The sequence below is a fragment of the Filicampus tigris genome, chromosome 3 (assembly GCF_054856515.1).
Source record: "Filicampus tigris isolate MCC_2025a chromosome 3, RoL_Ftig_1.0, whole genome shotgun sequence".
Classification (NCBI taxonomy): Eukaryota; Metazoa; Chordata; class Actinopteri; order Syngnathiformes; family Syngnathidae; genus Filicampus; species Filicampus tigris.
Window position 1 is genome coordinate 2,050,749 of NC_141219.1, and position 14,649 is coordinate 2,065,397.

Here is a 14,649-nt window from a genome sequence, read left to right on the forward strand (position 1 = left end):
AAGATGCTTTGGTCCTGGGCCTGCCTCTTGCTTTCCACTCTCTGTGCCACTTCAGCATATGGCGGCAAGGTGCTTGTTTTTCCAATGGATGGGAGCCACTGGGTTGAACATGAAAGTCATTTTCGAGGGACTGCACTCGAGAGGCCATCGGGTTGATGCGGTGCAAACAGACGACAGCTGGTACATTGAGGAAAAGTCGCCGCTCTGCAACTCCATCACGCTTAACGTGGAGTCAGGCTTCGGCAAAGGCTTCATTGTGAGCTTTGCGGAGCAGTTGCTGCACATGCAGCGGGGAGCGAGGTCCGCCTGGACCCGTATCAAACTGGGAATTGAGCAGGGTGAAACGTCCTCATCCATGCATGAAAAAACAGGCAAATTGCTGGAGTGGATTTTTGAGAATAAAACCTTGGTGGAGTCTCTACAGAGCGCCAAGTACGACCTTGTTCTGACAGACCCAGGCCTGCCAGCCGGTGTTATCCTGGCCCACTACCTGAACTTACCTCTCGTTTTTAACGTGAGATGGACCCGGCCACGGCGAGGGCCATTTGGCGATTGCGCCATCCCCTCTTGTCATACGTGCCCATGCCAGGAACGGAACTTTCTGAAAAGGTGAGCTTTTTTGAAAGAGTTCTGAACACTTTGGTGCTTGTCTTTGCGGAATACCAAACATCGAGGTATATAAAACCGCATTATGAAAGCTTGATTCAAAAATATTTAGGCCCCGATGAAAACTCGCAGTCAATGTTCCAAGCAGCAGACCTGTGGCTGATGAGAGTGGACTTTGCCTTTGAGTTTCCTCCGGACCACCTTGAGGAGTTCGCCCGGAGCTCTGGAGAACACGGAGTCATCATCATGTCCCTGGGGACTCTCATCAGGGAACGTCCCGGCCACTTAGCTGACAAAATTGCCGCGGCTTTTGCCAAGCTCCCCCAGAAGGTCATCTGGAGGTACCAAGGTGCAAAACCTTCCACTCTGGGCAACAAACACTCTCCTGGTGGACTGGATGCCGCAGAACGACCTGCTCGGACATCCCAAGGTCAAGCTCTTTGTGGCTCACGGCGGGACAAACGGCGTCCAGGAAGCCATTTACCACGCAGCTCCAATCCTCGGGCTACCGCGCATTTTCGATCTACAAGATTATATGCTCGGGCTCGGAATGAGAGGAGCAGGGAAAGTGGCGGATATATTCACCATGGATCACGATATATTCTTCCAGGGCGTACAGGAAGTCCTGTCTGATCCGTCCTACAGGGACAACATGCAGAGGCTGTCCAGGCTGCACAGAGATCAGCCCATCCCGCCGCTCGACAACGCCCTCTTCTGGATTGAGTTTGCCGTGAGGCACGAGGGCGCGGCTCACCTGAGGACCGAGTCCTACAAGCTGCCCCGGTACGCCTACTACAGTGTGGACGCGCTCCTCCGCTGTAGTGCTGCTCATTCTCGGTGCTCTAAGCACCTTATTTTGCTGTCTTTGCTCCAAACTGCGCCTGAGACGAAAAGGTATACATGAGTAAAATGATCGGAGCGACTTGTGGCGAGTCTCAGAACGGCTACCAATGATCCGCACACTTGATCATAAGTCTTGCGGCAAAATGTAACATAAAGTGGAGCACGGAAATCATTTTGGTGCATTGTGCGTAATCCGTCTAACTGCATGAGCCCAAGTCACACAGGACTGATATGACTTTGCACATTCAATGCAAGTCTCAAGTCTTAACCTTCAAATAAGTCCATAGTTACTGTAGCAAAAGTCAAGCAAGCCACGTCATCACTTTTAGCAAGTCATACAATCTTGCTCTGTCACAAAAACATATATTTGCGCTCATTGTCTAGACACAATCACAATTTGTGAAGGGTCCCAAATCTGTCTCCTTATGATCCATTACTTGAAAAATGCGTAACCGATATAAAGCTTGGTGAATGTGTGACTATCTATTCATGTATAAGAAGTTGATGGAACTTACCCGTCTGTATAATGATGGATGATGTCAGAAGTTTTGTTTGTTGCGTCCCTTTGAGTTGCAAATCTTGAGCTTTGCCTTTGCCTCGAGTTCATCAAAAGCATAAGCCGTGAATCTAAATGGAAGACGCTTCAGTTTTCTTTGCACGCTGCATCACAGCATACTAGCGGGTTGCCAGGTTTGTGTGTGTCACACAAGAAATCAATTTTCCAAATCCAAATATATTCAAAATGATACGAATAAGAATAAGAAGGCCTTCGTTGATCCCACAGTGGGGACATTTTCAGCGTGACGGCGGCAAAGATCACAGAGGTCACACAGAGACGGCGGCATAATGTAGCCGTTAATGCGTAGCACGAACAGGTTGTAGAGACTACCCAATGTTCTTGTTAAAGAGTCTGACAGCAGCAGGCAAGAAGCAGCGGCGGAATTTCTCCTTTGCACTGCATTGGTGTAACAGTCCGTCGCTGAAGGAACTGTGGAGTGCTGTTCCAGTGCCCTGGAGGGGGTGGGCCGGGTTAGAAATAAATCAGATCAACTGTGAGAAGGTGTTACGGCTTATGCCACCATTCAATTTGCTCTTTGAGCACTGCTATAATGACCACTTTCACACATTTAATTGCCAACTTTGGCAAGCACGTATGTTGTATATATTTGAATTACGATTTTCTTCACTGTTTGATAGTAAGTTACGTTGTCTGTCTGTCTGCCTGCACACCGTATTCAGACAGTCTAGTTCTAATGCAAAACATTGCCTCCCTACAATGCGCAGGATACAAATAAAAAAATATCACATCATTGACACACTGTAGTCTTTGTCCTTTGTGCCATTGTTTTTGTATGAAAATGAAATGAGCATGACGATGCCTAGAGCCTGCCACACAAGAGAAACGAGCGGCTTATGAGTCTCACCGTTGTGCCGATATTTTTTAAAGTGACGGCAATAAACACTGGGAATAGGTAATTTCTTGCCACAAAGAGAAGAGATTGTACAGAGCAAACATGCACAAATTGCAGTATACAATGTCTGCTAACCTTGGGAAGCGACTTATACATTTATACTAAACATAAACCGGGTTAGGCGCGTAGAAGCAAACGTGATTGTTGACCATTAGTTAGAACAGGGCATGTCAAATAACATCAGGCCATGAACCACATGCTGCTTCACCAAATTAAAAACATTATTGTCTGATCACACGTGGTGAAAGAAAGAATGAGTCCCAGTGTTGGGGCAATATGTTTGATGTTACCAGAGGTGGGCATTCCATCAGACTGACGGACCGATCCATTAAACCGTCACGCCGGTTTTCTGACATTTTCGGGGGGCGGGGGGGACTGACTGACGGACCGACGGACTTCTGACCGACTTAACTGACGAATGACGGATGGGTATCCTGGCCACTGACGGATGACGAATAACGGACCAGCAAAATTTTGTAAAATGCCCACCTCTGGAGATTACTGTCAAAAACACAAATAGTTCATTCTTACAAGAGGAGAGATTGTATATAGCAAACATGCTATATAAGGCAGTGCAGTATACAAGGGCTTCTAACTAAGCACAGCCACTTATAAGGTTACACGAAAACCGAAGATACCTGACCATCACAAACATACAATTGTTGAGCATTACTTAGAACAGGGAGTGCAAAATGACCGTGGGACAAAGCCCCCAAACTTGCCTGTCTTGGTAAATGTCCCCAGAAAGAGTATCTAGCGAACATCATCCAGAGAAAAGAATTTTGGACGTCCACTCACCTGAGAGAAAAAAAAAAAGAAGTGCTGTGAGCGCATCATGAGCTCTTGCTGGGGAACCCCTCCGTCACTTTTTGGCTCTACATGCATTTTTCTAATAGAAAGGCACCATAAACAGATACCATAAGAGTCTCGTGTTGTGAACACATTGGCAAAGGTTGAGTGACGCGTGACTAACGCAGGCATCCCCAAGTTCTCCCCCTCGGGCAACATCGCACACTTCCACTCTCATTGGTTTTGAACAAAGGAGGCGCTGACATCCCCGCAGCCCATTGGCCGGCCGAGGCCAGCTTTCAGGTGGGGTTACTTTTTGAAACAAAATGGAGAGACGGCTGCAAAGCGGAGCACAAAGACAACGGGGGATCGCTTGTCGGAGTCTCGCGCAAAGTCTCTTCGAGTCGTGGAGGTTGCAGTTGACTCACAACTGCCGGGAAAATGTTTTTCTTCAAACAAACAACCTTTTTTCTCGAAAACAAATTGATACAAGTTCAAATGCAAGCTAATTTCACTTTCGTGATAAGAAAATACATAAATTGAGCTTGTTATTAAAACGGCTGGGTGATCCAGCATCATCTGAAGATGAGTTGGAACTCAAACTTCAGCTCAACTCACACAAACAACCAAGCGGAGCCTCGTAAGTTGAAAAACGTACTAAATCGGTTAAGGTACCGCCGTACTTTAGAAATAAATGACAACACACCTCATTACAAAGAAAAAATAAGAAAGAAACAATACAATTGACCTTTTGAACGTAATCTCATGAACACTAACACCAGCTTTTTCACTTATCCTTACAATTTCTACCTCTTCAAAAATTTGAGGTCTTTACCTGGTTAATTAAAACAGGAACCCATCTGCTTTAACTGACTATCCGGTTTTAACAATTGTTTTTGTATGACAATGTAATGAATACGTGCGGGTTTTTTTTGATGTGCATCTCTTAGTTGCAAAGTTGACTCCCCCCCCCAAAAAGAAACGAAAATAAATAAATAAATAAATAAATTGCCACATAGACACCAACATACAGTTTGTGCACAGAAACTCAAATGTATTACAAAAATAATTTATTTTATTACAAAATAACAATAAAAAAACATTTAAATGCTGTCTCAGAATATGCATCTCTTTGTGGCAGCTTAAAGTTACAGTAATAAATCAGGTTCAGAACTTTTTTTTTTTTTTTTTTACATATGAGGAGGAATAGTTTTGAGGAATTTACTAATATTTTCTGCTAAATATCTTACAAATGAATCATTCGTTTTAACCCTGGTCGGTGTCTTCGGTCTGTGTAGCGTTCACGTTTGCGACGGAACCGAGACTTCTATCTTCAAGTGGTCTCGGTCCGCTCAATGCAGCCACAGTATTCGAGTACGGTTGAGTTCACATTTCTAATTTGGGTCTTGAGCTGAACAAATTTGTGAAACCTTGCTCGTGCGTTGGTCGACGCTTCGAGCATTCACTGCTTAAACCGCAAAACTTGGTGACCGCCGTACAGTCTCTGCATCTTGCCAGATCATCGAGGACGCGGCCCATTTCGGGTGCGGTGTGTGGTCAGTTTGTGCCTCAAGACGTCCTGGTCCGCAGAGAGCTCATCCTGAGGACGGTGAGCTCGGCAATGTCGGCATCCTGCAGCTCCTCCACTTCCTGTTGGCAACTTTGCCTGATCACGTACACGACGAGACCCGCGCAGATGACAATGAGCAGGACGATGCCTAGAACCTGCCACACAAGAGAACCGAGCGGCTTATGAGTCTCACCGTTGTGGCGAAAATTTCAAAGTGACGGCAATAAACACCGGGAATCATCAACAGTTCATTTCTCGCCGGAAAGAGGAGAGCTTGTACAGAGCAAACCTGCACAAATTGCAGTACGCAATGTCTGCTAAACCTGGGCAGCGGACTTACCAACTTATACTACACGTAAACCGGGTTAGGGGTTTCGGGGCAAACGTATGATTGTTGAGCACTAGTTAGAACAGGGCATGCAAAATAACATCAGGTCATGAACCACATTCTGCTTCGCCAAAATAAAAACATTATTGTCTGATCTAGGGGTGTTCTGAAAATATTGATACCTAGTTACGTAACCCTATGAATAAAAATGGATACCGTATCTGATATTCTGAGTATTGATACCGCTCCCCGACGCCAGTGGACGCAGCAGCGCCAGCGACTCACAAGAGAAGGAAGCGCCTGAATGAGGAAAGTTAATGCGAAAAATGGCCAACAAGATTTCTGAAGCACAATCGTCTCCCAAGATATATGCACATTCCTACGTTGCTGAGTATATGGATGCGATCAACATAAACTAAGGAGAAGTAAGGCCATACTGTATATTACTGTACCGTATCGCACCGTGTAAAATTGTATCGAATCATATCGAGGTACATATGGTGTCGTGACCTGTGTATCGAGGCATGTATCGTATCGTATGTATCGTAAAGATACCCGGCCCTAGTCAGATCACACGTGGCAGCCTGGTAAAATTCGCAAGAATGAGACCCAGCGTCGGGGCGATATTTTTTCGATATTACCGTCAAAAACACAAATAGTTAATAACTTACAAGAGGAGAGGTTGTACATAGCAAAGATGCACCGAGTGCAGTATACAAGAGCTTCTAACTAAGCGCAGAGGGTAAAAAAGTTACACTCAGCGTAAGATGCCTGACGATCGCAAACATACTCATAATTGTTGACCATTGCTTAGTGTGCAAAATGACCGTGGGACAAAAGTCCAAAGACTCGCCTGTCTCGCCTGTAAATGTCCCCAGAAAGAAAAGAATTTGGATCATCCACTCACCTGAGAGAAAACAAAGAGCTGCTGCGAACGCAGCATGAGCTCTTGCTGGGGCACCCCTCCGTCACTTATTGGCTCGCACCACTTCTGCGGGGCCGCCCTGTCCACCAGCACAAATCGACCCTCCCAGTCTGTCATAGCGCAGGCAAAGTACTGGCCGTCCAGGAAGAGCAAAATGAGCCAGACGACGGCGGGCACCACGCTGGAGAGCGACACGCTCCGGCGGCACCAGGCGTCGCAGCGGCACCCCTGGATGATGAGCATCAAGGTGAAGGCCATGACGGCCGGGATGACGAAGAAGGCGGACGAAAAGACGCCGTTCCACGTCGGGTTGCACGGGCACTCGAACTCCAGCTCCACCAGCTTCTCCAGTCCCATGAGGATGAAGCCGAACGCCACGTTGGAGACCAGCGGACTGTTGCTAAGTTCATCTTTGAGCCTGGTAAGCCATTCTTGTCGACTTCCCATACTAGATGGGCCCAAGAAATGAAGAGAGTCGCCGTGAAAAGCCCCAAAGAGGGTCTCGCCTCGTGAACACATTGGCGACGGCTAAGTGACGCGTGATTAACGCAGGCAGCCCTAAGTTCTCCCCCTCGGGCGACATGCCGCACTTCCACTCTCATTGGTTTCGAACAAAGGAGGCGCTGACAACTCCGCAGCCCATTGGCCGGCCGGGGACAGCTTTCAGGTGGGGTTACTTTTTAAACCGAAACGGAGGGAGGGCTGCAAAGCGGAGCGCAAAGACAACGGGGGATCGCATGTCGGGGTCTCGCGCAAAGTCTCTTCGAGTCGTGGCGGCTCCTCACAAGTGCATTGAGGATTTTGGGCCTCAAAGCCATTCCACCTCGTGTCACAAACGTATTTTGTTTCAAGGTTTCGACCGTATTCTCTTGCAGCCCTCCAAGCGAGCCACACTTGTTTTTTGAGTTATTTTTTTTGTTTTTTGGATTAGATTCTCTTAAAAATGACTTAAGGGGCGTGGCCTAGTGAGTGATGTCAGGACCTTGGTGCTTGAGAGTGCTCTCATTTTGTATTTGTGTGTTTGACTATTTGTCCCATAAACAGAAGGGCTCAAACAACATTGGTTACTGTGGCTCGCCTGACCGCAAGCAAAGTGCATTTCAAGACCTTAATTGCTCAAAATTTCTTTTCTACTCCACTCAAGCGGTATACCTGAAACTGTCTTGTAACTCAAATTTCAGCTCAACACACAATCAGGTACATAAACAAGCTTAAGTTGAAAAACGACGAAACTTATTGAGTCAAGCTACCACCATACGGTATAGAGAAACAAATGAAAACACGTCATGATAAAGAAAGAAGAAGAAACAATACAATATTGTTCATATATTATTGTCTCACAAACACTATCACCAGCAGGCTTTTTTACTTATCCACACGTTACTATTTCAGTCTCTTCTATAATTTGAGGTCTTTACCTGGTTGAAACAGGTACTCAGTTGCGCTTTCTGACTATTTAGTTTTAAAACAATCATTCAGATGCATGGCAGATTACACCAAAAAAAAAAACATTCTAATGTTTAGCTAATGTTTCCTTCTTTTTCCCAACAGTAACAACACATACATGTTTTGCTTTTGAGAGAAACCACAACTAACGGTTCCGCATGGATACTTTGGCTGTTGGCCAATTGAAGCATATTTCCTGAACCGAAGACATATTTGTTCGTATTGATTTGTTTATGTGCAGGGGCCTTCGTGAACAGACAGTTGATTGAATTTATTAGAAACACAAGACAAAACTACTATGGGCAGCACAGTAACCGAGTGGTTAGCACATCCGCCTCACAGTTCTGAGGTTTGGGATTCGAACCTGGACTCTCGCCTTCCGATGTGGAGTTTGCCTCTGCTTGCGTGCATTTCCTACAGGTACCTCAATCAGGTTCCTCCCACATTCCAAACATTCATTGCTTGATTGAAGACTCATCTATCTATCTATCTATCTATCTATCTGCTGCTGCCTTCAGGAACAATCTGAAATCCCAGCTTTCCCACCAGAAGTGAGCAAAGTCGCTTCTGTGGACACTTCCCCAAACTGTCCGCATGAGGTCGCACTTGCAGCAGTTTAGTTTCAATAACAAGGGCAGACGAGAGGGGATTAACCAGGAGGCCATGTTGAACTTTTCAAGGGGATATGCTTGCACGCGCAGCCATTCGATTAGGGGTGACATTAAATAAATCATTTTATTTAATCATCTCGCCCTTCCGTGTAATATAATTACTATTATTAAGGCAGCCGACTGGGAAGGACGCGGGCGTCTTGGTCGAGGCCATCATCATCTCTGTCGACCGAATTGCAGCATTAATATTGCACAAGAGAGAGTGGGGCCATAAGTAGAGGAAGTCACGTGGTCGCCGGCACGCACTTCCTCCAAAATACAACACGATGACATGAGGAAGAAAGAAGATGTGCACCTTTCACGCCGCGTGAAATAAACAACAAACTGGGAGGTGGTAGCGGACATTGGAATCGTCGCGATCCGTGCGTAATTACGCGCCCTTTTAAAAGCCCTCAGGAGGGAAGAGAGTCAATGCGCATCAGCTTGCGCATCTTTGAATCTTCCCAACTACGCCGCGGACACTCTCTCTGACACCCTCGCCCTCCGCACCTCCCTCCCTCCCTCCCTGCCGCGATTCATCCTCCTCTGCAATCCGCTGAGGCTTTTCCGCCGCCGATGGCCGCACATCGGCATCCCTGAGAGCCGTCAGCCGCTTCCACACCATCCATCCCCTTTTTTTCCCCCTCCCTCCAACGGAACCACCCATTGGCTTTGTGCCCCCACCACCCCCCTTTCAACGCCAAATCGAGGAATCTGCTGCCATGCTGCGCGCGTCTCTTCACCTCCACCACCATCATTATTACCATCATCATTAGTCGAGCTTCGACACAAGATCATTCATTTCCCACTCCCCTACCCATCATCCCCTCACCCTCCCTTCGCTTTTTCTTTTTTTTTTTTTTTGTCCGAGCGAGACCACGACGGGATGCGTCCTGGTGCAGTGATGCTGCTCCTGGTCCTTCTGGGCAACTTGATGCCGCCCTTCGTCACGGCTCAAAACGGTAAGAAGAAGAAGAAGGGGGAAAAAAATCTGATGTGACTCGTGGCGTGACTGATGCAAACATTAGAATAATAGAGGGGGCTTTAGAGTGACTTTAAGAGGATTTGGACTCCACTTCGCTGCACTGCACGTACGATGCAGGGTAGGCTTCATTAGAGTCGTTGAGAAATGACTTATTTGACTTTTGTGCAGGGTGTCCTTTCATGCATCGTCTCGGTGGCTGTACTAGTTGTCACTAATCGAAATCGAGGGATCACTTGAGTTTTGCTTTCGTGTTTGCTGGGCTTGGACTAATAGTTGCCTCTGACTGAGGTCTTGTGTTTTTATACGCACGGGCAGTTGGCCGCCCACTCCTGCCCTCAAGACTCGCCCAGTGTGTTGTTGTGCTTTAAAAACGTGCCCCAGAGCGACTGCAAACATATCATTGGTGCCCAACTGCTTCTGTGTTGAATTGAAGTTATTATTACAATTTACACCTTGTCTTACGAGTTTAATTCATTCCATGCAAGCTCGTAGCTCATTTAACTCGTATCATTTTTGGGGACGAATGAAATGAATTGAAATGTCATTCATTTGTTCCAGCTCTAAAAAAAAACACACCGTTTAATTGTCAAATGTGTAAAATAATTGACACAGCATCGCAGTGTAAAAAGATATGGATATAATAAAAGCAAACTATAAAACGGAATGTTTGCAGATTGCCCGCCCCCCGAACCTATCCTGCATTTTTTTTTTTTGCTGAAAAACTCACCAATTGTCTTTTTTTATACGCAATTAATACACAAGTATTACTTTGATGCCACCTCGTGGACAACTGGTGTTGTTGTAAGGTTTAATTCATTGATGGTGTTTTTTCCATCTACACTTGAGATGTCCTGTTTTGTTGGTGGTCCATGAATGCACCTCGTGTACAAAGTGAACTAGAAAGTATGTGTCTTTTGCTTTTCTGACAATGTGGATTCTAATAGCTAAAATGGGTGATTAATGACTGCTACAATTTGAGCAGAGTGATAGGTTGTGCTCAGGCGCTACTTAGGCTAGTATGCCTGCTTGATGAGCCACATATGCAGCTAGTTTGTTTGTGTTGAATCATTTAACTACTAAATGCAGTGCTTTATCTTAAATGTGTACATGCTTTATGCATGGTGTCGATGCTTTGCTGATGATTCTTTGTACGTGTTGTTGCGGACCACTGTAAATAGAGGAATACGTGTCTCGGCTTTAATTGCTTTGCTGAAATCGTGTGGCATCCAAAAGCATTTACAAACTTCTTTTAGGGCAGCGCCAATTATTTGTAGATTTTGGCTATTTTTGGCAGGGTTCAGTCTCCATCCCGTGCAAGTAACAAAGGTTCACTGGATAATTAAGCCGAAAAGTCACACGCACAGATAACTTCCGTATATTTGTGTCGATGGCCTAGCGAGTGACGTCAGGAGCTGCAGCCATGTGGTTAGCTCAATGTTAGCATCTGCAGCTCAGATGCTAACATCGCAGATCGTGAGTGTTTTCATTTTGGATGTGTGTGTTTGTATCGCGCAGCAGGCGTCTAAAGGTGCATGGGCCATTCCCCCCCCCCCCCCCCCACTGCAATCAAGCGGCATCGTATCTAAAGATCAGTCATAAGGGGTTGAACCGACTCGCCATGAGTCGATTTCAAAGTCAAATTATCGCCAATCATGTGTTTTCGGATCAACAACACGGACGCCTCGTTGAAATCAACTGGCGGTTGGTAGGCGCGGCAAACTAGCAGCGGTGACTCAAGAGTGTGGAAATATTTCACCAAAAATTCGATTGGTAGCACCGTAGCACGGTCCCTTGCAAAATTGCACAAGTCGATCCTCAAATATAATCAACGCACACCAGTAACACGCAGTCGGATCTTATAAAACTCTCGCAGAAATTAGCGTTACACAACTGAAGGTTTGCGACAAGACATTTTTTCAACGCATTCCTCCCTTGTTGTATTATTTTATTGTCTACTATTAGAATATACTGAAGCAACCCGAAGACTTTTTCGGTGTCTGACTATCTGCCATGTGGATCACAGTCAGATCTAAGTCCTGCGAAGCAAAAAGAAAAAAAAGATGGTTCAAGTACAGCTTCAAATTTGACTTTGTGTGCACCTTTTTAGGCGTTCAGGTAAAAATGCCAGGTGGAATGGCAAAGTGTTTTAACTTGAGGCAGCTGGCTAAAGTAAAGCCTCTCCTTTCACAGCAGCATTTAGAAACAGTAATCCATGCCTTCGTTACATCTCGACTGGATTAATTCAATGCACTTTATTTTGGAGTCAGTCGGTCCTCCCTCAAGTGTCTCCAGTTGGTCCAAAATGCTGCTGCTGCTCGCCTCTTAACTGGAGCTCGTAGGAGGGAGCACACGACTCCAATTTCGGCCTGCCTAAGCATGTTTTCAAATCTTTCAATAGTCTCGTCCCCCAGCTTGCCTCTCCGAGCTCGCGCACTGCTTGGTACCGGGCCGGTGCCTCAGGTCAGCAGACCAGATACTACTGGAGGTAGCGAGCGCTAAGCGGGGCCTTAGATGGGATCAAGCTTTTTCTGTTCTCTATCCATCGGTAAAACCTATTTGTAAAACTCAAAAATTCTTTGGCTTTCGTCTCAATATGAGACTCGGTATCGTTTGAGTGTTTTATTTGTTTACTGCTTTTTTGTCCTTAATTTATTGTTTTAACTCTTTGTTTTCATCTGTCACGCAGCCGTGGTTGTTTTTAAAGTGCGCTGCATCCCCAACTTCCACTTTGTGACCCCTTTTCACGCGTTTCCAAAAACAGACAATGCTGTTTAGTTTTCGCAGGTTTTGATTTTTTTATTTATTTACAGTGCGTCTGAGTGATGAGCAAGAAGTAACCCTCATAGAAAAGAATAAGTACAATCAAAAAACAAATGCAGGGGAGGGAATTATTGTGCGTACTTAAATTTAAAGCCTAATACTCCACCTCGTCTTTTCTGGGGGATAATCAGACATCCACCCCGAGATTGTCGAGGGTGGGATGAGAATGGCTGACACCTGAAACCTACACTGCCCTACTTTACACAGGGTTTAATTTGACCCATTTCAACCAAATAATGCACCACAGAAAATACTATGACAACATATCAGAGTGGATGAAGGAGAAAATAAATGCAAAATCATAACAGTTTCAGACCAAAATCTCATCCCAGGGATTCCATTCTTTCTTTTTTTTTTTGGTCTCTGTGGTGCTAGGAGTATGACGTGAGACATTTTCCGATCTTGGCTAAGTGGAAAATCTTATATCCCATAATCCTCCTATTGTTGAACAAAAAGGTGGGGGTGGAGGCTCTTATTTTAGGAAAGTCGGCTGAATGATACAGGTCAGCTTTTTTTTTTTTTTTTTTTTAATGTTTTGCATCCGCAAGCCATGTAATTCTCCAACAGTTCAGATTGGGGGCCAAGCGATGCATGACTCCTTGCATAATGTTGGATTTCAAGTGGTGTTACAGCCTTCAGGTTGTGACGTGTGCTGACTAATTATTATAAGTGCATCAGATGTAATCACGGTTTTCGTGGAGTGTGAGGGGGTGGGGGTGGGGGGGTCGCAAGGGGAATCCGTGGCTCTTTTCCTCCTCACGTTCATCGGGGGAGAAGTGAAGTGGGCGGTCGAGTTCCTGCGACAGATATGAGTGCAATAGTGTTCCCCCATGCCCCCCTCCCGGCCATTCTGCCCCATTTCTATTTTTACCGCCACGACACGGCAACGTGGGTTTAAGGTCCTTTTGTGAAAGTGAATCCATTAACGCTTAATGGATGGCCTCCTCGTGCACAGCTGCAGCCGCCTCGCCAAGAACTGTGAAGCCGCTGCCAGCCACAAAGGCCGTGAGACCACGCTATGCCAAGAAAAATCAAACAAACAAAGACGGACTACAACAGACCACAGATGAGCATACGTATAGCTTGATGCTAATGCTAAGCTATACATGATTATATACATGATATATATATACATATATACATATATGATATATACATATATATGATTATATACAGAGCGCTACTGCAGGTAAAATTAATAACCGTGGATAATCGGCACCGCCCCTAAAAATGTTTCGTCATGTAATTTCTGATTTTAATAGATTAAATTGTAAATACACCACAAACTAAGAACACTCAAACTCAACTTACACCACTCCCCTAAAAATAAATGGCTTAAAATTCTTTGATTTTAAGAAACTGCAAGAGTAGTGCCTGTGTGTACGTGCACAAACGGAAAAAAAAATTCCACCATCATCCAATAGTCATGATGTAGCAGTTCAACATACTTTATTGACAGTGACACCAATTAATACTTTGCTATTAGGAAGCTTATATTTTTTTTAAATGGGACATGTAAGCCTTTGGTGAAATTGTTTACTGTTACATACAGTTGTTCTTTATACAGGATAATCACAGCAGCGGTTTAATTTAATGTGAAAAAAATACAAGTTTAATACTTGTGTATATGTTCTTGTTCAACAAAAAAAGAATGTTGGATATTGCTCGGACATGTGAAGCGCTTTATCAAAAGGGTTTGTTTACACTGATGTTTTAGTGCACAAAAAAGCACAAACTACCTAATAATGAAGAAAATTGGTGTATAAAAAGAGAACTTCTGTTGCACTTTATTCATGACAGAATATTTACAAAATTAGCTTGTTCTGACATCAATGTTTTTTTTTTACATTTTGGAATCAGTAAAGCTGATTAAAAAAAAATATATATATATACACAATCCAATGAAACAAAATCTATTTATCAGTATAGGTTTATTTACAGAAAAGCCATTGCTACTACATAAAAATATCGAAATATCACATCAAATCGCCTTCATCGTATTGAATTAAATCGTTGAAAAAAAGCTATATAATCAGTTTGCGGCGAATCGTTCGGCCTTATATCGATTCGGATCATATTGGTCAAAAGAACGTATCGTTACACCGCTAACATTAAGTATCATGACAGTTGAGAATATGAAAATGTTACTTAAAACATTGACTGTACATTTAATAAAGGTAGGATTAATTCACTTGCAATTGTTTCCAATGGGGAA

The 14,649-nt window shown here is 44.6% G+C and overlaps 2 protein-coding genes and 1 pseudogene across 2 annotated transcripts in view; 2 read left to right on the forward strand and 1 right to left on the reverse strand.

Moving 5' to 3' along the window:
* Positions 1 to 1,768, forward strand: LOC147149560 (UDP-glucuronosyltransferase 2A3 pseudogene; annotated as a pseudogene).
* A 3,482-nt stretch (positions 1,769 to 5,250) lies between these two features.
* Positions 5,251 to 7,052, reverse strand: LOC147149561 (calcium homeostasis modulator protein 6). Its single transcript, XM_086027008.1, has 2 exons — positions 6,516 to 7,052; positions 5,251 to 5,435 (listed from the first exon to the last, which is right to left on the reverse strand). Exons 1-2 carry the CDS (start codon positions 7,050 to 7,052, stop codon positions 5,280 to 5,282), a joined length of 693 nt encoding a protein of 230 aa, XP_085883134.1. The 3' UTR covers positions 5,251 to 5,279.
* A 1,947-nt stretch (positions 7,053 to 8,999) lies between these two features.
* nptnb (neuroplastin b) overlaps positions 9,000 to 14,649 on the forward strand; it is a 30,529-nt gene continuing 24,879 nt past the window's right edge. The window contains exon 1 of the mRNA XM_086027002.1: positions 9,000 to 9,591. Coding sequence (XP_085883128.1) covers positions 9,516 to 9,591 — 76 coding nt within the window. The 5' untranslated portion in view covers positions 9,000 to 9,515. The remainder of the gene's footprint in view (positions 9,592 to 14,649) is intronic.